At 36.9% G+C, this 21,824-nt stretch overlaps 2 protein-coding genes across 3 annotated transcripts; one reads left to right on the forward strand and one right to left on the reverse strand.

Annotated features, from left to right (window-relative positions):
- LOC18779782 (polyubiquitin) lies at nucleotides 4,011-20,604 on the forward strand. 2 transcript variants are annotated; one of them, XM_020561305.1, is made up of 3 exons: nucleotides 4,011-4,156; nucleotides 4,858-5,510; nucleotides 19,268-20,604. In XM_020561305.1, exons 2-3 carry the CDS (start codon nucleotides 4,858-4,860, stop codon nucleotides 20,214-20,216), a joined length of 1,602 nt encoding a protein of 533 aa, XP_020416894.1. In that variant the 5' UTR covers nucleotides 4,011-4,156; the 3' UTR covers nucleotides 20,217-20,604. The 2 variants fall into 2 exon arrangements, with proteins under 2 accessions (XP_020416894.1, XP_007211609.1); XM_007211547.2 differs by lacking the exons at nucleotides 4,011-4,156; nucleotides 4,858-5,510 and adding an exon at nucleotides 18,018-18,190 and having other exon boundaries at nucleotides 18,843-20,604.
- LOC18779837 (ankyrin repeat-containing protein NPR4) lies at nucleotides 14,971-16,626 on the reverse strand. The gene is made up of 2 exons (XM_020561306.1): nucleotides 15,927-16,626; nucleotides 14,971-15,632 (listed from the first exon to the last, which is right to left on the reverse strand). Exons 1-2 carry the CDS (start codon nucleotides 16,102-16,104, stop codon nucleotides 15,307-15,309), a joined length of 504 nt encoding a protein of 167 aa, XP_020416895.1. The 5' UTR covers nucleotides 16,105-16,626; the 3' UTR covers nucleotides 14,971-15,306.

The raw sequence follows: 21,824 nt of genomic DNA on the forward strand, positions 1-21,824 counted from the left end.
AATTTCAGATAAATTTCAGATAAATTTCAAATTTCAGATACATTTCAAAATTCAAATTTCAGATAAATTCAAAATGTCAAATTTCAGATACATTTCGGAATTCAAATTTCAGATAAATTTGAAATTTGAAATTTCATTTGAATTTCAAATTTCAGATAAGATTTTCACCCTCTAAGATTGCGCCGCGTGTCATATCTATCTGTGTACATTTTTCTATAAAATCAGAGGTTCAGCTCATACCTCCCACACCAGTTCTTCTCTACATTTCCATTTCTCAAATTTTAGATTTCATTCTCCATTCTCAATGGCAGACATGGAAGAGGTTTTGGAGAGGCAAGAGCGAGAAACTAGATAAAGAATACGTAGACGAGCTGCAAGCAAAAGGGCGCAGAGAGAACTAGATGAGCAACTTGGCATAGCAGTTGCTTTGCTGGAGGAAGAAAAGCAGGCTCGCCGTGGTTCACGAGAAGGCCGTCGCCCAAATGTGGACAGACATAGACATTCCCGGGGTAAGAATCTTATGGAAGATTATTTTATCCCACAATCTCTGTACTCTGATGTTCATTTTCGAGGGAGATATAGAATGCAACCCCATTTGTTCAATAAAATCATGCATGATATTTGTAATTATGATGAATATTTTGTTCAAAAGAGAAATTGTGCTGGAAATTTGGGACTTCTTCCAGAGCAGAAGTTCACAGCTGTGATACGAATGTTGGCGTATGGGTCATCTGCTGATCAGGTGGATGAGATTGCTCGGATGGAAAAGTCCACTATTTTGGAGAGCTTGGTGCGATTTTGTGATGCAGTGGAAATTCTGTACACCAGAGACTACCTCCGCAAACCTACGCCCAGGGACCTGCAAAGGCTTCTCCAAAAAGCTGAGTCTCGAGGATTCCCTGGCATGATTGGTAGCATTGACTGCATGCACTGGCAGTGGAAAAATTGTCCAACTGCTTGGCAAGGGGACTACGGAAATAGAAAAGGGCAGAAAAGTATCATCCTGGAAGCAGTTGCTGGTTTTGATACATGGGTTTGGCACGCCTCTTCGGAGTTGCCGGATCTCAAAACGATTTGAATGTCTAGGTCAATCCCCGGTGTTCAATGATGTTTTGAGAGGTGAAGCCCCAAATATCACATATGAAATTAACAATACCATCTACCAGACCGGGTATTATCTAGTTGATGGCATATACCCGAGGTGGACAACATTTGTGAAAACAATTCCACATCCCCGATCCCATAAGGAAAAAATTTTTGCTCGCTATCAAGAGGGGTACAGAAAAGATGTTGAGAGGTGCTTTGGTATCCTTCAAGCTCGGTGGGCTATTATCAGGGGCGCGGCACGTCTATTTGACGAGGAGGTGCTTAGGAGTATAATGATGACTTGTATCATCCTCCATAACATGATTGTGGAAGATGAATATGATTACGATGCTGATGACGTGTATGAACCAAATCCCATGAACACGGCCCTAACACGAATTTATGAAAAACCAGTGGGGCCAAATGGAGAAGCAGTGCAGCATGAACCGTTGGTTAGAGACGGTAGTTTCATGCCTCGTATGATTGATCGCTACACGGAGATGCAATCGTCGTATATTCATGAACACCGTCAAGTTGACTTGATGGAGCATTTATGGGCGGTGAAAGGCAATGAAGGAAATGAAGGTGAATAAAGTGAAGTGAAGAAGTTATTTTTATTTTATTATGTTTATGTTGTATGTTGTTTATTTTTTGTTGTGAGTGGGTTGTTTATGTTTTATGCTTTGGTTGTGGGTTGTTTATTTTTTATGCTTTGGTTGTGGGTTGTTTATGTTTTATGCTTTGGTTGTGGGTTGTTTATTTTTTATGCTTTGGTTGTGGTTTGTTTTTTATGTATGGAATGTTTTGAATAAAAAGGATTTTTGTTGAATATTTTCTTTATTGACTAAAAGAAAAGCAATACAACTAATAATAAAATAAAATACATGAATTAAACAAAACAAAAAATACAATGAAATGAAAGGTACATGAATTAAAGAAAACAAAAAATACAATAAAATCAAAGGTACATGAATTAAAGAAAACAAAAAATACAATGAAATCAAAGGCAAGTAAACTAAGACATGAAAGGCAAACAAACTAGTTTAATGGTTTCCATCATTTAACCAATCCGTGTTGCTAGGTCCATCGTCACGAAAAAGTCTTCGTCTCATAATATCCCTTCGTTCTAGCTTCCAATATTGTTTTGTTTCAGGGGACATATGGCTTGTATCCATGGCCATGGTTTCCCGATCTTTTTTTTCAATGTTTTGTTCGCGTACATACTCCCTTTCTTTGCTTACATACTCCCTTTCTTTTGCATATTCTACTTGAATAGCCATATCGTGCTCTTGTTGTTTCAAGTCCATTTCAATTCTCATGGCTTGGTGCTTTGAAAGTTCCTCCAAAAATTGAGATGCATTCTTGCTAGAATTACTCCCTCTCTTCGCCTTCGCCGCCTTCCTCCCAATAGGCCTTGGCTCATTTTCAATTGGTGAGTCTAGATTCATCGGGGAATCCATAGGTGAATCCGATGCCGGAGTCTCACGAAGTGGAGTCTCGTTCAAGACTACCGTCGGACCGGTTGGAATAATTTGGAATCTCTTACAAGTCTTCATCACCTCCCAAAATGGGTATGGTTGAAACTTTTTTTCCCTTGGCCAGTAGCACCAAACCACATTTGTGCTTGTATAATCTATAAAAAAAATGAAATGGAAATGCAAGAGAATTTTTAAAATATTGGCAATGCAACATGTAAAAAAAAACTAATGGAAATTAAAGAAATAATAAAAAAATGCAACATGTATTAAAAAAAAACTAGAGACATATTAACAAAATATATAAATTGCAAGAAACATTTAAATAAAAATTAATATGACATAGAAATTAATAGAAGAAAAATGACAAATAATTTACCTCATTGCTAAGATTTTCTCCGCTTCGATGGTTGTCAATCGCTTTTGCTAAGGCATTTCTCCATTTCCCCAACTCTTTATTAAGAACTTTCCACCTACTGGATAATGCCATTTCTGTACGTGTAGAACCAATTGCCCTTTCACAAAATGCTTGATGAATTTTTTTCCACATATGAGAAAATTTAATCTCATTGCCCGTTACGGGACAATGACTAACTTGGACCCAAGCCTCACACAAGCTAACATCTTCCATCATACTCCATGCCCCTCCATTTTCATTAGAAGAACCCATAATATGCTAGAAAAAAAATTACAACTTCAAAGTGAAAAAATATTGAATAGAAAGTGAATAAAATTTGAGGAGAAAGTGAACAATAGTAGAAGGAGAAGAAAATATATGAGGAGTTGGTGTTAAAAGTGAAGAGTATTGGTTGGTATTTATACACAAAAAATTCTGTAATTTTTGTGTATTTTTTTAAAACAAATTCGATTTTTTTTCAATTTTTTTTGGCAGAAAAATTAGCTACCGTTGGATTGAAGAAAAAATTCCAATCGGAGCGACCAGGGGCCGCCACGTGTCAAAGAGCCGTTGGCGGCACTGTAGCGCTGATGTGAATTTTTTTTTACCGTTGGCGTGTGCAATGCAAGCGCCAACGGTAAAAAAAAATTCAAAACTTCAGGGCTGACGCCATGCTGGCGTCAGCTATTTTGTCCCAGCCTTCGGGCCGAGCTCGGGCCAAATTCGCCTTCGGGCCTGCCCGTTTTGGTGGCCTCCACTCTCGCCCGGGCTGGACTTTTGCTGCTGGACTCCGTTTTTTGCCCAAACCCCCCCAGCCCGAGTTTTTCCAGCCCTGCTGGAAATGCTCTAAGGGAATTGAGGGAAAAAAGGAGAGGGAAAGGTATGATAAATTCGGTATAATATTAAATTAATTCAATAATCATTAAAGCGGCTGCCACTTGCACGGAAAAAAAAAACCAAACTGTTGATATGCGCGTGATTTTAAGTTTTGTCAATTAATAAATATCAAAGCTTCAGTACCATTGGATTGATCTGGGGTTTCACATTTAATGTCCGGGTTTTAATTAAATTTCTTATATAAATAAGGGCGTCTCAATGCCAAACCCTTCATCGTTTAGAATTTCAGATCTGGTAGAAACCAGAGGCAAACCCAAATTCTTTGAAGCTCTTCTAAGTTCTCTCTCACCTCACTTCCAAGGTTCGTATTTCTGTATCTTGCAATTCCTTTGCTTCTGTATTTTTTTTCTTTTGATTATTTGATTATTGATGTAATTGTTAATTTATTGTTAATATTTAAGATCTGTTTGAAAATATTTTATGAAATTGTTTAGATCTATCCGTTTTTAATTGATTACCTTGTCAAGATCCAACTTTGATATATGAATTCCGGAAAACACCAATTCGAATTTGATTAATTTGTTTCGAGTCGTTTGATGCCAAGATTTTGTTTTGTGTTAGATCCTGAACTTTATGGGATCCTATTTTGATTTAGGTTTGTGTATTCCATTTTTGAATTCCAAAATCCAACTTTGATTAATGAATTCCAGAAAACATCATCTCCAATTTGGATTACCCTGTTTCTAGTCGTTTAATACCGAGATTTTATTTTGTTTTAAAAATTCTGAAATTTATCGGATACAATTTCGATTTAGATTTGTATATTCTATTTATAATTTCTTCACTCTCGTATTGGTTTTGTTTGATTGTTTAATTACTGATGAAATTGTTAGCTTATTGTTGTTAATAATCAAAGATCTGAATGAAATGATTCACGATCTTCAAGGTCTATAAAATAATTTTCAATTCTGTCTGACTTAATCAATCATTTTCCAAGATCTTGTTTTGTTTTTATGAATTCCCAAGAAACAAAATTGATTTAGGGTTGTTTTGCGTGAACAGATGCAGATTTTCGTGAAAACCCTCACGGGCAAGACCATCACCCTCGAGGTTGAAAGCTCTGACACCATTGACAATGTCAAAGCCAAGATCCAGGACAAGGAAGGCATTCCCCCAGACCAGCAGAGGCTGATCTTTGCTGGCAAGCAGCTTGAGGATGGCCGCACCCTCGCCGATTACAACATCCAGAAGGAGTCCACCCTCCACTTGGTGCTTCGTCTCCGTGGTGGTATGCAAATCTTTGTCAAGACCCTTACCGGGAAGACAATCACCTTGGAAGTTGAAAGCTCGGATACCATTGACAATGTCAAGGCAAAGATCCAGGACAAGGAGGGCATTCCCCCTGACCAGCAGAGGCTCATCTTTGCTGGAAAGCAGCTCGAGGATGGTCGCACCCTTGCTGACTACAACATCCAGAAGGAGTCCACCCTTCACTTGGTGCTTCGACTCCGTGGTGGTATGCAAATCTTTGTCAAGACCCTTACTGGGAAGACAATCACCTTGGAAGTTGAAAGCTCGGATACCATTGACAATGTCAAGGCAAAGATCCAGGACAAGGAGGGCATTCCCCCAGACCAGCAGAGGCTCATCTTTGCTGGCAAGCAGCTTGAGGATGGTCGCACCCTTGCCGACTACAACATCCAGAAGGAGTCCACCCTTCACTTGGTGCTCCGACTACGTGGTGGTGGTGTGGAAGTTGAAAGCTCGGATAACATTGACAATGGCAAGGTAAAGATTTTGGACAATGTGTTGAAGAAAAATGAGAATCCCCCAATGTAATTTCACCGTCACTAATTGATTAAGGGTTAGTTTACCGTTGCTGCCCTTTTAAAAAGAGCTAGTTTGCCGTCGTTGTGCTTTAAAAAAACCTACTTCTACTGTACTGCGAAAATAATCAGATGTGAAAAAAAGTTGAGTGTGGTAAATTTTTATCAGAAGTGCTTTGTGTGTATAATGACAAAAAAAAGACATAATGATGAGACTGGTTGTTGTTTTCCTCATTCTTTTTCTACTTAAAAAAGAAAAAAATAAAAACAGTTTTACTACATAAGTTTTTTTCTTTTTTAATTCACACTTTTTTATCAAAAAATTTAATCTACAATTAACATACATATCTTACCATAAATTATAAATTACTATTGTAACAAAAGTAGTTTTAAATATTGTTATTTATATCTATATATATAAAGCAAAAGGCAGAGAATGGTGAAATATTCAAAATACCAGAAAATGTCCTTTGTTAATTCAAACATTAAGAATTGAAATTATTAATTAAATGAGGATAATATGGTAAATTCACATTTTTTAATATTAAAAAAATTAAAATTAAAAACAAAATAAGATAATAGGTCCATAACTACTCTGTTATCTTTTATTAATTCTAAAAATAAAATAAAAAAGAAAAAGAAAACCAATTGGCACATGCGTGAGCCCCCTGTCAAGGGGCTTAGTATTTAATAATAACCAAATGTCTTTAGAGGGCTTTGGACATAACAAATATACAAAAATTGTTCAATTTTAAAATGCCCCAATAAATCACTACAATATAAAAGAAGCTAATTAGATGCATTCATTAAACTTGTAGCGATGCTGTTTCTCAATGCATTCATTAGCTTCTTTTTCTGGTTTCCAATGGTTCTCTACAACAATTTTAACTAAAAAAACAACCATAATGCTTTGTGAACAATAAATTCAAGTCCAAATCTGCCCCACACCATACATATATAATTGTTTCTTTCATAAAACTTGAAGATTCAATAGTAATTACATAGTTTATCAATCTTGATTCCAACTATATCCATACAAAATACCATATCCATAAAATTAAACTATAATTAGAAATAGAGGAGCTACATGTGATTGCTCATAAATGCTGCCCATTCTCATCATCATCATCTTTTTCTTCTTCTGTACTTTGCCTTTCACAAATGGACAAGACCAGATGGTAACGTACACGACATGGTCCGCATATAGATAAATTTTGGGTTCACTGAAGTACAAAGTTAGTTAAGTAGTGAATGAAGTAAAACTATTCTGTACAATTATAGCTGATGCAGTCCAAAAAGAATATATGTCTAATAACTTAAATAACAATAAAGAGAAACAAAAACCTCATGAAAAATGCTAGAGTAGAAGTCACATAACTGAATCGATGGATAGAGAACTCCACAGGCAGAGAAACAGCAACAAAAATTGTCAAAACACTAGCAAGACCATGTTGGAGTCAAGGCCAAAGATCATATTTCCTGTGTATCTTCTTCCATTCTGAATTATTCTCGTATTCAAATACTGTAACTCTATTTCAAGTGCACCCTAAGTATTCTGAAGAATATCATACCAACACCTTATTCAATGTCATACTGAGTTAGCATGGATGAGGCACTCCCCATTGGTTTTCACTTCAAAGGTACAAAATTTGAACAAAGAATAAAAACCCATTCATCACATAACCCTGTAAGCCAAAATCCCATAAACCAATGATTAAATAAACACTAATTTTACACTTCAGAAGGTTTTATTGCAATATTAGATTTCTTAGAAACTGTCACAACCCATTCAACACTTACCACCAGTCATAACACAACCTAAAGCATCACTCACAAAAACCAGAACAGTCCTTGCATAGAGCTGACTTTTTGCTCCAAGCTTTAGCAGTTCACTTACTGGTAGAAAGCAGAGAACATGTATGTGAATATCTGAAGTTGGAAGGGTAAGCCATCACAAACACCAAGAGATCTGAAGGTGATAAAGTGGTGATACATAGGTGATACAGTGGTGATACATAGGTGATACAATGGTGAGAAAGGGGTGATACATAGGTCAAAAGTCTTATTTAGCCCCACAAATGTAGCATGTGCTGCTCACATGACTAAATTTAACAGAAAATATAACGGTAGGACCAAAACGCTGATTAATAAAGAGTTGGTGGACCATTTGAACTAATAATTTAGTTTAGGGACGAAAATGTAAATCGGGTACAAATTTGATGACCATTTGACTAACTTACCCAACAAATCTAATATGAACTAACATGTCTTAAGGGTGTAACCACAAGGTACTAAAATGTAATTAACCCAAATTTTTATCAATAAGAAATTCTGCAATGTCATTGGTATGACCATTTTGGAGATCAATGATGAAACTTAACACTCAAAGGTAAACCATCATATATCAACTGGAGCTGGCTTTGTGACAAAGAGGTTGGCCTTGTATACCTTCAACATAGCATTGCTTGAGAGCAAGGTGGTCCATTGTTTGTTCTTAAATTTGCACCTGAGCTTAGGGTATGAGAAATGAAGAATCTGCAGGCTTCAGGTAGGGAAAACATTTTCACCAGTTGGGAAAGAAACATGAAGGTAATAACATGAAAAGCGGCTCCAATCAAGTTTCCCAAGGTTTTGACAAATTGCTGATCGGGCGTGACAGCCTTAATCCCTGTTTCGAATGCTATTTTAGTGGATTGCAGAGCAATATATGTAAGAGCAGCAGCACTTGTGAAATAGTAAACATAAGAGGACTTGTTGCTATTGACAGCTCCCCAGAACAGAAGGCAAGATGCAATTATTGAGCAAGTCATGGCAATGCTGTCTGTGATGATGAACCACTTGAAATCATTGTTTGACTGCAGAAGAGCCTGCCCTCGTGCAAATGTCACAGTTGTGATAAGAGTTGTAACCATCAAAAGGGTCTGACCCATTTGCATGTAAGTTTGCACTGCATTGGCTTCTTCTTGTTCTGCTCTTGGGGAAATCTTGATGTTGTCCAAATATGATGTAGGAAATAATAGTGCTAAAATGCTATAAAATAAACAAATAAATACTACAAACAAAACAAATTTTTACAACAGTAGTATGTAATTAAAAGAACCTTAATTGAGTCGAGGCAAGTGTTAGACACTCTGACCTTAAGACGAATTACGCCCCACACTGGTGCTTATGGTTCACTAGCGTTCGCCTCCCAGGATACAACGACTCCTCTCCTTATGAAAGAAGCACTGCAATTCACAAGGAACTTTGAACCAAAATTATGCAGGAAACTCTCTTTATGCAAACTCTAATGCTCTCTATATATGAAAGTATGTATCTAGAGAATTGATTGAATTAATAAAAACTGCAGGAGGATTGCTCTATTTATAGATGATGAAATACCCTTTCCAAAAAGGTATCCCAATCTGAAAAGGCAAACAGTGCATCCTTTGGTCTTGAAGAGTTGTCACCCCAAACAATGTATCCCTTAGTTTGAAGAGTTGTCACCTCCCAATTGAAGATGTCTTTACCCAAGGGTCATGTCTTTAACCCAATGGATTTTATTAATTTCCATTCAAATAGAAAATTAATATTTAATATAATATTAAATTTCTCACAATCCCCCACATGAATGGAAATTAGTTTCAACAATATGCAAATGATAATGCAGACTTAAAGAGAGTTCCTATTAGAAGAATATGGCATCTGGATAGGTAGCTTTTGGCTTTGAACCTTCCATAGTGAAGTACTATCGGATTTACTTGGCTAATCAGTGAACGTGATGTCTTGAACTGTTCAGCCGTTTGTGTAAACCCAGACAATAATACTCACACAATACCCTTCTAGACATATCTGGTTCGATCGGTTGTGCCCGTTTTGGCCCTGAGCAACTCCTGGCATTCATAAGTGCTTTAGAGAATTTAGCCCTAAAAATTCTCATGGAAACGGCCCTATTTCACACTTATATAGGTGATTTCCTATTGGTAATATCTTCTCATATCTTACTCGGATAATCAAGGTATAGGAATCATTAAAAGCATAGCTTAACCTAAACACATTTCATACAACACTGTATCATCATAGGATATGGGTAGGAGAATATATCTCTTCAGTGTTATTTTTGAGTTATCATAATTTAGTTGTCCCTTTTGAACCTAGATCTTGGGATCTCCAGTCAACTAGGTTGGGTTTCCACTATGACTACTCATTTGACATGGGCTTTAACCCCATTCCCCTCGATGATCTATAAACTTGTTCTCCGTTCAAACCTTTAGTAAATGGATCCGCCAAATTATCTCTTGACTTTATGTAGTCAATGGTAATTATTCCACTGGAGAGCAGTTGCTTAACGGTGTTGTGTCTTCGACGTATATGTCGAGACTTGCCGTTGTACATATTGTTTTGTGCCCTTGCAATTGTAGATTGACTATCACAATGTATACATATAGCAGGCACAGGTTTTGGCCAACATGGAATAACTTCTAAGAAATTACGTAGCCATTCAGCTTCCTCACCAGCTTTATCTAATGCTATGAACTCAGATTCCATAGTAGATCTAGCTATAATAGTTTGCTTAGTAGATCTCCATGATATAGCCGCACCTCCAATTGTAAAGACATATCCACTTGTAGAATTGGAGTCTTTAGTATCAGATATCCAATTAGCATCACTATATCCTTCAAGTACAGCTGGATATCTTGTATAATGCAATCCAACATTTTTGGTGTATCTTAAGTATCTTAGAACTCTGACTATAGCTTTCCAATGATCCCTTCCAGGATTACTAGTGTATCTGCTTAATTTATTAACAGAGTAAGCTATATCAGGCCTTGTGCAATTCGTAAGATACATGAAACTACCAATAATACGAGCATATTCTATTTGTGATACACCATGACCTATATTCTTCACAAGATTAAGACTTGGATCATAAGGAGTTCTTACTGGACTAGTATCATACTTGCTAAACTTCGCAAGTATTTTCTCAATATAATGTGATTGGGATAAAACTAGTCCATCAGATGTTCTAGAAATTTTAATTCCTAGAATCACATCTGCTACTCCCAAATCTTTCATGTCAAAAGTTTTGGTCAACATTTTCTTGGTAGATTTAATCATCCCAATATTGCTACCAATAATTAACATATCATCAACATAAAGACAAATAATGACAAAACCATCTTGAGTGCTTTTCATATAAACACATTTATCACACTCATTGATCTTGAAACCATTTGACATTAATGCATTGTCAAATTTCAGATGCCATTGTTTTGGTGCTTGCTTTAACCCGTACAAGGACTTAACAAGCTTACATACTTTCTTTTCTTGTCCAGGAACAATAAACCCTTCAGGTTGTTCCATATAAATTTCCTCATCTAAATCACCATTTAGAAAGGCCGTTTTCACATCCATTTGATGTATCTCAAGGTTATGCAATGCTGCAATTGCAATTAACATTCTTATTGATGTTATTCTCGTAACTGGTGAATATGTGTCAAAATAATCCAATCCTTCTTTTTGTTTATAACCTTTGACAACAAGCCTTGCCTTATATTTGTCAATTGATCCATCAGCTTTCATTTTTCTCTTAAAAATCCATTTATAACCCAATGGTTTATTTCCAGGAGGAAGATCCACAAGTTCCCATGTGTGATTCTGCATGATGGATTCAACTTCGGCATTAATAGCCTCTTTCCATAAAAGAGCTTCAGGAGAAGTCATGGCTTCTTTGTAAGTTTGAGGCTCATTTTCTAACAAATAAGTTAGAAACTCAGGACCAAAGGATTTGGTTGTCTTAGCTCTCTTACTACGCCTGGGTTCATGTCCAGGTTCTGGTTCTGCAGTCTCTTGGTCTATATTTTCTTGATGACTTTCTTGGTTATCGCTATTAACAGTATTTAAGGTTCTTTTAAGTGTATTTCTTTCTTGTGCATCCTTATAAGGAAATACATTTTCAAAGAAAGATACATTCCTTGATTCAATAATCGTATTCACATGTACATCTAATATATCAGATTTGTGTACAAGGAAACGATATGCACTACTGTTAATGGCATAACCGATAAATATACAGTCAATAGTTTTGGGTCCTATCTTAACCTTTTTAGGGGTTGGAACCGCAACTTTAGCTAGACACCCCCACACTTTCAAGTATTTATAGGAAGGCTTGTGACCTTTCCATAACTCATAAGGTGTTTTGTCTAACTTTTTATGAGGCAATTTGTTGAGAATGTAATTAGCAGAAAGTAAAGCTTCCCCCCACAAATTCTGGGGTGCTCCAGAACTTACTAGCAATGCATTCATCATTTCTTTTAAAGTACGATTTTTGCGTTCAGCAATACCATTTTGCTGAGGTGAGTATGGGGCAGTAGTTTGGTGAATAATTCCGTGTTGGGAACAAAACTCACCAAAAGGTGATTCATATTCACCACCTCTATCACTTCTTAATATCTTTATTTTCCTGCTAAGTTGATTCTCAACTTCACTTTTATAATGTTTGAACATTTCTATGGCCTTATCTTTGCTTCTTAGCAAATATACTTGACAATATCTTGTACAATCATCAATAAAAGTAATAAAATACTTTTTACCACCTCTAGTTTGTACAAATTTCAAGTCACAAATATCACTGTGAATTAATTCTAGAGGTTCTGTACTTCTTTCTATAGACTGGAATGATGATCTAGTTAGTTTTGCTTCAACACAGGTTTCACATTTATTATGGAAATCAATATGAAACTTAGGTATTAGTTCCATGTTAATTAATTGACGCAATTTGTCATAATTAACATGCCCTAATCTTCCATGCCACAAATCAGATAACTCAAGCATATAAGCAGAACTAACTTTATTATTATTAACTTTGTGTACAATAGTCATTACATTCATCTTGAAGAGTCCATCAGTAAGGTACCCTTTCCCCACATACATTCCATTCTTTGTAAGTACAAACTTATCAGACTCAAAGACTAGTTTGAACCCATTCTTGCTAAGCAGTGATCCAGAAACCAAGTTCTTTCGGATCTCAGGGACGTGAAGTACATTATTGAGAGTGACTTCCTTTCCAGATGTCATCTTTAGAACTATTTTCCCTTGGCCATGAATTTTGGAGGTGGAGGAGTTTCCCATGAATAAAGGCTCTCCTTGATCATTTGCTGCATAGGTAGAAAACATCTTCCTTTCAGAACATATGTGGCGTGTAGCTCCAGTATCCACCCACCATTCCTTGGTGTTGCCCACCAAGTTCACTTCAGACACAACTGCAGAAAGATTAATATCTGACAAGTCAGTTGAAAGCTTGTCTTCTTCAGTCATGTGTGCCTCAGTCTTGCCCTTTTTCTTTTGGTTGCCTTGTCCATTTCTACTTCGGCAATCCACAGCTCGATGGCCTTGCTTATTGCAATTGAAACACTTTCCCTTAAACTCCTTGGATTTCTTGGAGTTCCCTTGACTTGAACCTTCTCCAGAGTGCTTCCTCTTCTTGTTATTTCTTGACTCTTTTTCCACTATGTTAGCCTTAGCTTCCATTATGGATCCAGACTTTTTGTCAGCACGGCGATTGTCCTCTTCGATCCTTAGCCTTACTATCAAATCCTCAAGTCCCATCTCCTTACGCTTATGCTTAAGGTAGTTTTTGAAATCCTTCCAAGAGGGTGGTAATTTTTCAATGACAGCAGCCACTTGAAAAGACTCACTCAATTCCATCTTTTCTGCATGTATCTCATGTAGAATGAGTTGCAGTTCTTGGACTTGACTTATGACAGTCTTGGAGTCTACCATCTTGTAGTCAAGAAACCGACCGACAATGAATTTCTTCATTCCTGCATCTTCGGTCCGATATTTCTTATCTAGTGACTCCCATAAAGCCTTGGCCGTCTGAATTGGACTATACACATTGTATAGTGCATCACTTAAACCATTTAGGATGTAGTTCCTGCAAAGGAAATCCGACTGGTTCCATGCATCAGAAGCAGCCACTGTTTCTATTGTATCACCAGGTCCAGGAGGATCTGCTTTCAGGATATGAGCCAAATTCAATGTGGTGATGTAGAACAACATCTTTTGTTGCCATCTCTTAAAATCCATCCCATTAAATTTTTCAGGCTTCTCTGCATGATTATGGGATGAAGGCAACACTACAGCAGGTGCACTTGTCTTCACAGAAGGACCCACTTTCTGTATCTCATTCGACATTTTCCTTAATTGAGTGAACAATCTCAATGTCAATAAACAAATATTTGGTAGTCTTTAATAGATAATGAATCACAATAGTGTGTTACAACAAAACACACAGAAATAAATAATACAATACCGATAAGAAGTATAGCAAATGCAATATGCAATTTATTCAAGAGAATAGTAATACAGAATGCTATATTTCACAGATACAGTGAATTTAATGTATGTAGATAAATATAATCAGAATTTATAAACAGAATAATAAAAAATGATGCCAAACAGAAAATAGATTCCAAATAAATAAATAAAAACGATGCTGTATATTTAGACTTTGTCTAACAATAGAAACAGAAGGCAATCAGTGTTTGTGGCAATCTTTATTGAAAGGTCCCAATTATTATAACTTAGCTTTGGTTAACTTCGAATTGTATAAAACAAAGGAAACTAACAGGAAACCAATTCAATAGAATAAACAACTAATAAAAAGATGTTTTGCTGTTTGTACCAAAATCAAACCTTTTGCAGCGTTTAACAATTAAAAACACAGATTAAAGTATATAGCAAATAACACAAATAATTCGTCTTAAGATTGTAGGAAATAATAGTGCTAAAATGCTATAAAATAAACAAATAAATACTACAAACAAAACAAATTTTTACAACAGTAGTATGTAATTAAAAGAACCTTAATTGAGTCGAGGCAAGTGTTAGACACTCTGACCTTAAGACGAATTACGCCCCACACTGGTGCTTATGGTTCACTAGCGTTCGCCTCCCAGGATACAACGACTCCTCTCCTTATGAAAGAAGCACTGCAATTCACAAGGAACTTTGAACCAAAATTATGCAGGAAACTCTCTTTATGCAAACTCTAATGCTCTCTATATATGAAAGTATGTATCTAGAGAATTGATTGAATTAATAAAAACTGCAGGAGGATTGCTCTATTTATAGATGATGAAATACCCTTTCCAAAAAGGTATCCCAATCTGAAAAGGCAAACAGTGCATCCTTTGGTCTTGAAGAGTTGTCACCCCAAACAATGTATCCCTTAGTTTGAAGAGTTGTCACCCCCCAATTGAAGATGTCTTTACCCAAGGGTCATGTCTTTAACCCAATGAATTTTATTAATTTCCATTCAAATAGAAAATTAATATTTAATATAATATTAAATTTCTCACATATGAATCTCGGGTACCAAGATGTCCCCACATGTCTGGGATAATGTTCTGCAATTTCTACCAGATGAACAGTTGTAGTTTGTTAAGAATTATAACCAATCATACACAAGGGATATTAATTATGTAGTTATCACTCACCCTGGGAGATGCAATACTGGATTCCTTAATTCACCTATCAATGTCAAATGCTGCCTGACCACATTTGTTCATGGAACTTTGATGCACTCTTCCATCCCACATCAAGTAATACATAATCCAAGTCTTTCTTTCTATGGTTGCGAGATGCAAAGGCATGTTTCCAATGACATCAGGCTGATTTATGAGGCACTCCAGTTCTGGTGTTTCTAGTATATACTGACCACATGTGCTGTGCCACCAATGATCGCCATATGAAGAGCATTCTGTCCATATAGGTCACAAATTTCTCCCGAGTCTGGGCAATGTCGAATGATCTCTCTAATCACAGAGGAATGACCTTTGCTGGCTGCAACATGAATCGGTGAATGGCCCTCTTTGTCCAAAACATATGCAATAGAAGTATCAAGTTCTAGTAATCGTTTAACTGTTCTATGTTGGCCAAGGGATGCTGCATAGAAGAGAGGAGTTCTGCCTTGGTGACCAGTTTCTTTGATCAGCTGCTGTTTGAATCGTAGGAGTGCTTCCACGATGTCTTACCATGACAAAAATTGAGTTTGAGTTTAAATAATGAAAATACAGAAGTTGTGAAACTAATATGACCCTATGTTCAATATATATATATATATATATATATATATATATATATGTATATGTGACTGGAATTTTATTCTATGCAACTTCAAATACCAAACGCATCTATCTGAAGTTAAAGTCCATAAAGAATTGTAAGGAGTTGGATATTATAATAGTTGCTGAAAGTGTGTGCAAAGTTAAAACATCCATTGCTAAAACAGCTAGAACAGAACTACGCCAAAGTATGACATACCAAAATGCTTCTCAACCACAGCTGCATGCAAGGCTGTTCTGCCATCTGACCCGCCATGAGCTGATGATGCAGTTGATTTTAAAATCTGATTCAGAATCTCAAACATTCCTCCTCTTGCAGCCAGGTACTTTGGAGACTCTCCCGCATCATTTTCAATAGACGCTAATTTAGGGTCCATTGTAAGCAAGAACTGAACCAATTTAATGTGACCATTCCTCACAGCTTCATGTAAAACTGTGTTTTTCCCCCTATTCCCATTCTCAGCGTCTCAAACATGCCATCTTTTTCATTCCTGAAGTCTTCCTGTGACATGGATAAAATTTCTCTGACCAGATCATTGAAGATAGAGAAGCAACCAACCCTTGCAGCCACATGTAAAGGAGTATCTCCATCTAAGTTTTGCTGTGTGAGAAGGGACCTGCATCTGCTATAAATCTCGGCCACAACATTTGAGTCTCCAAATTGCACGGCGATATGGAGGGCTGTGTTTTTGCGAGGTGTAAGTTGATATAGTAGGCTGGGATTATCATTAAGAAGTTGTTTGAGGAAGCAAATGTCCCCTGACTTTGCATATCTGTAGAGCCTTGGATCCATGGGATATTGGTAATGAGCAACTACTGCAAACTTTGTGGATGCTTTATACAAGGCCTTGTGAAAGAAAATAAAAAACTCATCATCCCATAGCTTTGTCTTATTGTTGATAGTCAACAGTTTGGAATGGTTCATTCATTGACCTCTGTATTCTGGCCTTGTTTAAAAATCGTGACGTGATTTTCAGGACAAGTGGATGAACAAAATCTGCAGTTCAATTCAAGCAAAGCTAACCTAACACAAAGTCTGTGTGAGGTCTACATGACAGTTAGTTGCACATAACTTTCCAAGAGGGTCAATGCCCCTAGGTATCATACTCTTATCTGCTACGTGGTTGATCAGTTCAAATCCAGCTATTCTAAAGCCAGAAGTTGTTCATAATTTAAACAAAGTGATGAGTTATTTTAAAGCCAGAAGCAGAACGCAATCACTATAATATGCTGGGAGAGAGTTCAAAGTCAAAGCCTGTATGATTTTCAAAGTCAATGCAATTGCTTTCACTTAATTTTTTTTTTTCTTTCTAATGGTTGAAGTTCAAATGTCTCTTCTGCTTTACAGTAGAATTGTATTTTAATCCGAACCGAGTGAATGATCTTAACTTATGGAAACCTTTTGCTCTTCTTTTATTGTATTTAATTTTTTTTCTTTTCACCCTTTCTCCAACTCCAGTTTTTTTGACTGAGTTTCCTTCTTGTGTGCTGTCTGGTGTAAGAGCTCTTCCTCCTATTGTTGTTTCACATATTGAACATTTCAATGAAGTTGTTATCAAAATTTCCTTTTGGAGCAACCCAACTCACAAGAAATAGTGAGTGCAAAATCATCCTATATCAAATGGAGGGCAAAGAAGGTTGGCCTTGGATTCACATAGTCCAAAATCTGCAGTTCAAATAATAGATTGAACATCTAAGAAATTTTGATTCAAGGGATACCGCCCCAAAATTTGATTTGTGAGTTTTATACCCAATCATGGGAGACTTCAAGAGAGGAGCGTTGTTGCAAATGCAACTTGTATCTGCAGCCTCACGACTGTCCTTCTCTACCTTTGTGGCTTTTTGGGTTTTTTCCTCCCCAGCCTCCTAGTTGTCTCTTCTCTTTTATAGAGTGATTGCGATAAAGAATTTTGAGATGGAACAATCCTTGTTCAAATTAGATTCCTCTTCCCACTTGGTCAACTTATCTTTTTCCTTCATTTATCCCTTCCTTTGCTCTAGGGATAAGATTGGGGACAATTTGATATACATGTTTCAAATTTGTTTTGAAAACAAGTGTAGTGTGGGGACCATACCCACCCAACGTTGTGGGGCTTATCCAAACCCACAAATTTTTTTGTGAATTTTTTTGGTTCAATGCTAACTAGAACGTTTATTTTAGCTAAAATAAAAATAACAAGCCTCTAAATAGATCTGGCCGGGGAAGTTAATTATTTATTTATTTATTTTTGCCAAGTGAAGAGATGCTAATCTTGGAGTGCATGATCTAATCCTAACGCGTGGCACAGTCCTATTGGAAATCTCCTTTTATGATTCCGTAATTAAGTCGGCAATTGGTCCTATAAATGAAGGCTTCCCCAATGCCAAACCCTTCATCGTTTAGAATTTCAGATCCGATAGAAACCAGAGGCAAACCCAAATTCTTTGAAGCTCTTCTAAGTTCTTTCTCACCTCACTTCCAAGGTTAGTATTTCTGTATCTGGCAATTCCTTTTTTTCTTTTGATTATTTGATTATTGATGTAATTGTTAATTTATTGTTAATATTAGATCTGTTTGAAAATATTTTATGAAATTGTGTAGATCTATCAGTTTTTAATTGATTACCTTGTCAAGATCCAACTTTGATGTATGAATTCCAGAAAACACCAATTGTAATTTGGATTAATTTGTGTCTAGTCGTTTGATACCAAGATTTTGTTTTGTGTTAGATCCTGAAATTTATGGGATACTATTTTGATTTAGGTTTGTGTATTCCATTTTTGAATTCCAAGATCCAACTTTGATGAATGAATTCCAGAAATCATCATCTCCAATTTGGATTAACCTGTTTCTAGTCGTTTAATACTGAGATTTTATTTTGTTTTAAAAATTCTGAAATTTATCGGATACAATTTTGATTTAGGCTTGTTTTTGTTTGATTGTTTAATTACTGATGAAATTGTTAGCTTATTGTTGTTAATAATCAAAGATCTGAATGAAATGATTTACGATCTTCGAGGTCTATAAAATAATTTTTAATTCTGTCTGACATAATCAATCATTTTCCAAGATCTTGTTTTGTTTTTATGAATTCCCAAGAAACAAAATTGATTTAGGGTTGTTTTGCGTGAACAGATGCAGATCTTCGTGAAAACCCTCACAGGCAAGACCATCACCCTCGAGGTTGAAAGCTCTGACACCATTGACAATGTCAAAGCCAAGATTCAGGACAAGGAAGGCATTCCCCCAGACCAGCAGAGGCTGATCTTTGCTGGCAAGCAGCTTGAGGATGGCCGCACCCTCGCCGATTACAACATCCAGAAGGAGTCCACCCTCCACTTGGTGCTTCGTCTCCGTGGTGGTATGCAAATCTTTGTCAAGACCCTTACCGGGAAGACAATCACCTTGGAAGTTGAAAGCTCGGATACTATTGACAATGTCAAGGCAAAGATCCAGGACAAGGAGGGAATTCCCCCAGACCAGCAGAGGCTCATCTTTGCTGGAAAGCAGCTTGAGGATGGTCGCACCCTTGCCGACTACAACATCCAGAAGGAGTCCACCCTTCACTTGGTGCTCCGACTACGCGGTGGTATGCAAATCTTTGTTAAGACCCTTACTGGGAAGACAATCACCTTGGAAGTTGAAAGCTCGGATACCATTGACAATGTCAAGGCAAAGATCCAGGACAAGGAGGGCATTCCCCCAGACCAGCAGAGGCTCATCTTTGCCGGTAAGCAGCTTGAGGATGGACGCACCCTTGCTGACTATAACATCCAAAAAGAATCGACTCTGCATTTGGTGCTCCGGCTGCGTGGTGGTATGCAGATATTTGTGAAAACTCTGACCGGGAAAACCATTACTCTGGAAGTGGAAAGCTCTGATACTATTGATAATGTTAAGGCCAAAATCCAGGACAAGGAGGGTATTCCCCCAGACCAGCAGAGGTTGATCTTTGCAGGCAAGCAGCTCGAGGATGGAAGGACCCTTGCTGACTATAACATTCAAAAGGAGTCCACTCTGCACTTGGTGCTCCGGCTGCGTGGTGGTATGCAGATATTTGTGAAAACTCTGACCGGGAAAACCATTACTCTGGAAGTGGAAAGCTCTGATACTATTGATAATGTTAAGGCCAAAATCCAGGACAAGGAGGGTATTCCCCCAGACCAGCAGAGGTTGATCTTTGCAGGCAAGCAGCTCGAGGATGGAAGGACCCTTGCTGACTACAACATTCAAAAGGAGTCCACTCTGCACTTGGTGCTTCGACTGCGTGGTGGGATGCAGATCTTTGTGAAGACTCTGACTGGCAAGACCATAACGTTGGAGGTGGAGAGTTCGGATACAATTGATAATGTGAAGGCCAAGATTCAGGACAAGGAGGGCATTCCTCCAGACCAGCAGAGGCTCATCTTTGCCGGTAAGCAGCTCGAGGATGGGAGGACTCTTGCAGATTACAACATTCAGAAGGAGTCTACCCTTCACCTTGTCCTTCGTCTCCGAGGTGGTCTCTGAATTCTGAATGATCCTTGTGGTTCCATCCTTTTCTGATCAGTGAACAGTGGCTTTGTTAAGTATTTTTATTTTTGAATTTTCGTACTTGGCTGATGGATGATGGGTCACACTCAGACTATCTAGTTAATAAATAAACATGCTTTGTATGTATCTGCTCTGTTTCTTTTTTGCATTTGAAATTTCTGTTATACATGCATCTATATTGCTCTATAATATTGTTTTTGTGGTCTGGTTAAAATCAAAGCAGAGGATTCGAATCCGTGGTTGAAATCGAGTCTATGTACCCCAAGTTGAATTAAACTAAGATGTAATTGACATTCCCTTTTGTATTCCTGGTAGATGTAAATGTCGTTTTTACTTCAATGCAAGAACGTAAACCAGTTTTTCATATGTTAGTTTCTTTTATCTTACCAAGTTGTCTTTCTTTTCTTTTTCCAACGAATGAACCAAAAAAAATTTTCAAATTTCCAATAAGATAAATTTCGACACTATATATTGTTTCATAAAGTACATTAGTTACATTCGTTTGTTTCTTATCACGTATTTACACAAATTCAAAATTTCGACAAGATAAGATTTTATCTCACGCCAACCTTTAGATTAAAAAAGTAGATTCAATCTCATTCGCAAATTATAATATTATTATTTATAATTTGCATAAAACTCAAGATTTAAACAAGATAAGACTTCATCTCACACCAATTGTTGAACTAAATTCTCTCATCCTCATCTTAACTCACATAAATGTCGTCGACTAGATTATCTAAATACTCCATTTTACACTCTTCTTTGAATATCTTTCTCATCCACTATATTACAATGAATGAACCAACAAAACATAGGTTTTACCCCAAAATGACTCATTTTAAGGCCAAAATTATAAAAATGCTGGCTAATTTAGTCTGTTTGCTATCAAATGGGTTCTTTTCTTTCTTTTCTTTGTTTGTTGGTGTCTGTGCGCTTCCATTTTTCAATCGTATAGGTGAATTATTTGGACATAAAATCCTAAATAAAACGCACTAGGATCCCAACAGAAAAATAAATAACACACACTAGGAGAAAATGACCCGTTGACAAACTCAACGTGAAAGGAACGGTAGAGACTCATTTCTGGGCCCATGTGTCCTAAAGACAAAGATACAAGGGCAACATTCGCTGGCGCCACCTTTGAGACTTACATGAGAGAAAAACAATGAAAAAAATGATATCAGTTTGCTTTATTTTATCTTATTCGGACTGCAGATCCCTGAATCATCAGCATAAATAATAATAATTATAAATAAATAGAACAATAATTTGGTTGCTTTTACAAAGGGTATCCTAAGAATCTGATGTCCTGAACATGTTGAATGCACTTGGCTTTATGTTTGGTCAAGGTTGAAAGTTGCAGGCATTGGCATATAATTATTGAAAAAGAAAACAACCAGATAGACCTTGGCCGAATTGAAATGTGTGACTTTTATACATAGCCTTATGTAACAGCTAATGCAGAAGGCAACAGAAAATTACAAACCAATGACAAAAGCCGCAACATTGTCGAAATCAGTCTCATTCTCAGATGATGCAGATGATGCAGATGCATAATCTTACTGTAACTCAAATGGGGAA

Source organism: Prunus persica, chromosome G4 (assembly GCF_000346465.2).
Source record: "Prunus persica cultivar Lovell chromosome G4, Prunus_persica_NCBIv2, whole genome shotgun sequence".
Lineage (NCBI taxonomy): Eukaryota > Viridiplantae > Streptophyta > Magnoliopsida > Rosales > Rosaceae > Prunus > Prunus persica.

What these genes read in the sequence shown, in the direction of transcription:
- LOC18779782 (XM_020561305.1), top strand. Translation starts at nt 4,858, where the DNA reads ATGCAGATTTTCGTGAAAACCCTCACGGGCAAGACCATCACCCTCGAG. An exon ending in AACATCCAGAAGGAGTCCAC is followed by an intron (nt 5,511 to 19,267) that starts CCTTCACTTGGT and finishes GAAGGAGTCCAC; the next exon opens with CCTTCACTTGGTGCTCCGAC.
- LOC18779837 (XM_020561306.1), bottom strand. Translation starts at nt 16,104, where the DNA reads ATGGACCCTAAATTAGCGTCTATTGAAAATGATGCGGGAGAGTCTCCA. An exon ending in TGTGGTTGAGAAGCATTTTG is followed by an intron (nt 15,633 to 15,926) that starts GTATGTCATACT and finishes TGTCATGGTAAG; the next exon opens with ACATCGTGGAAGCACTCCTA.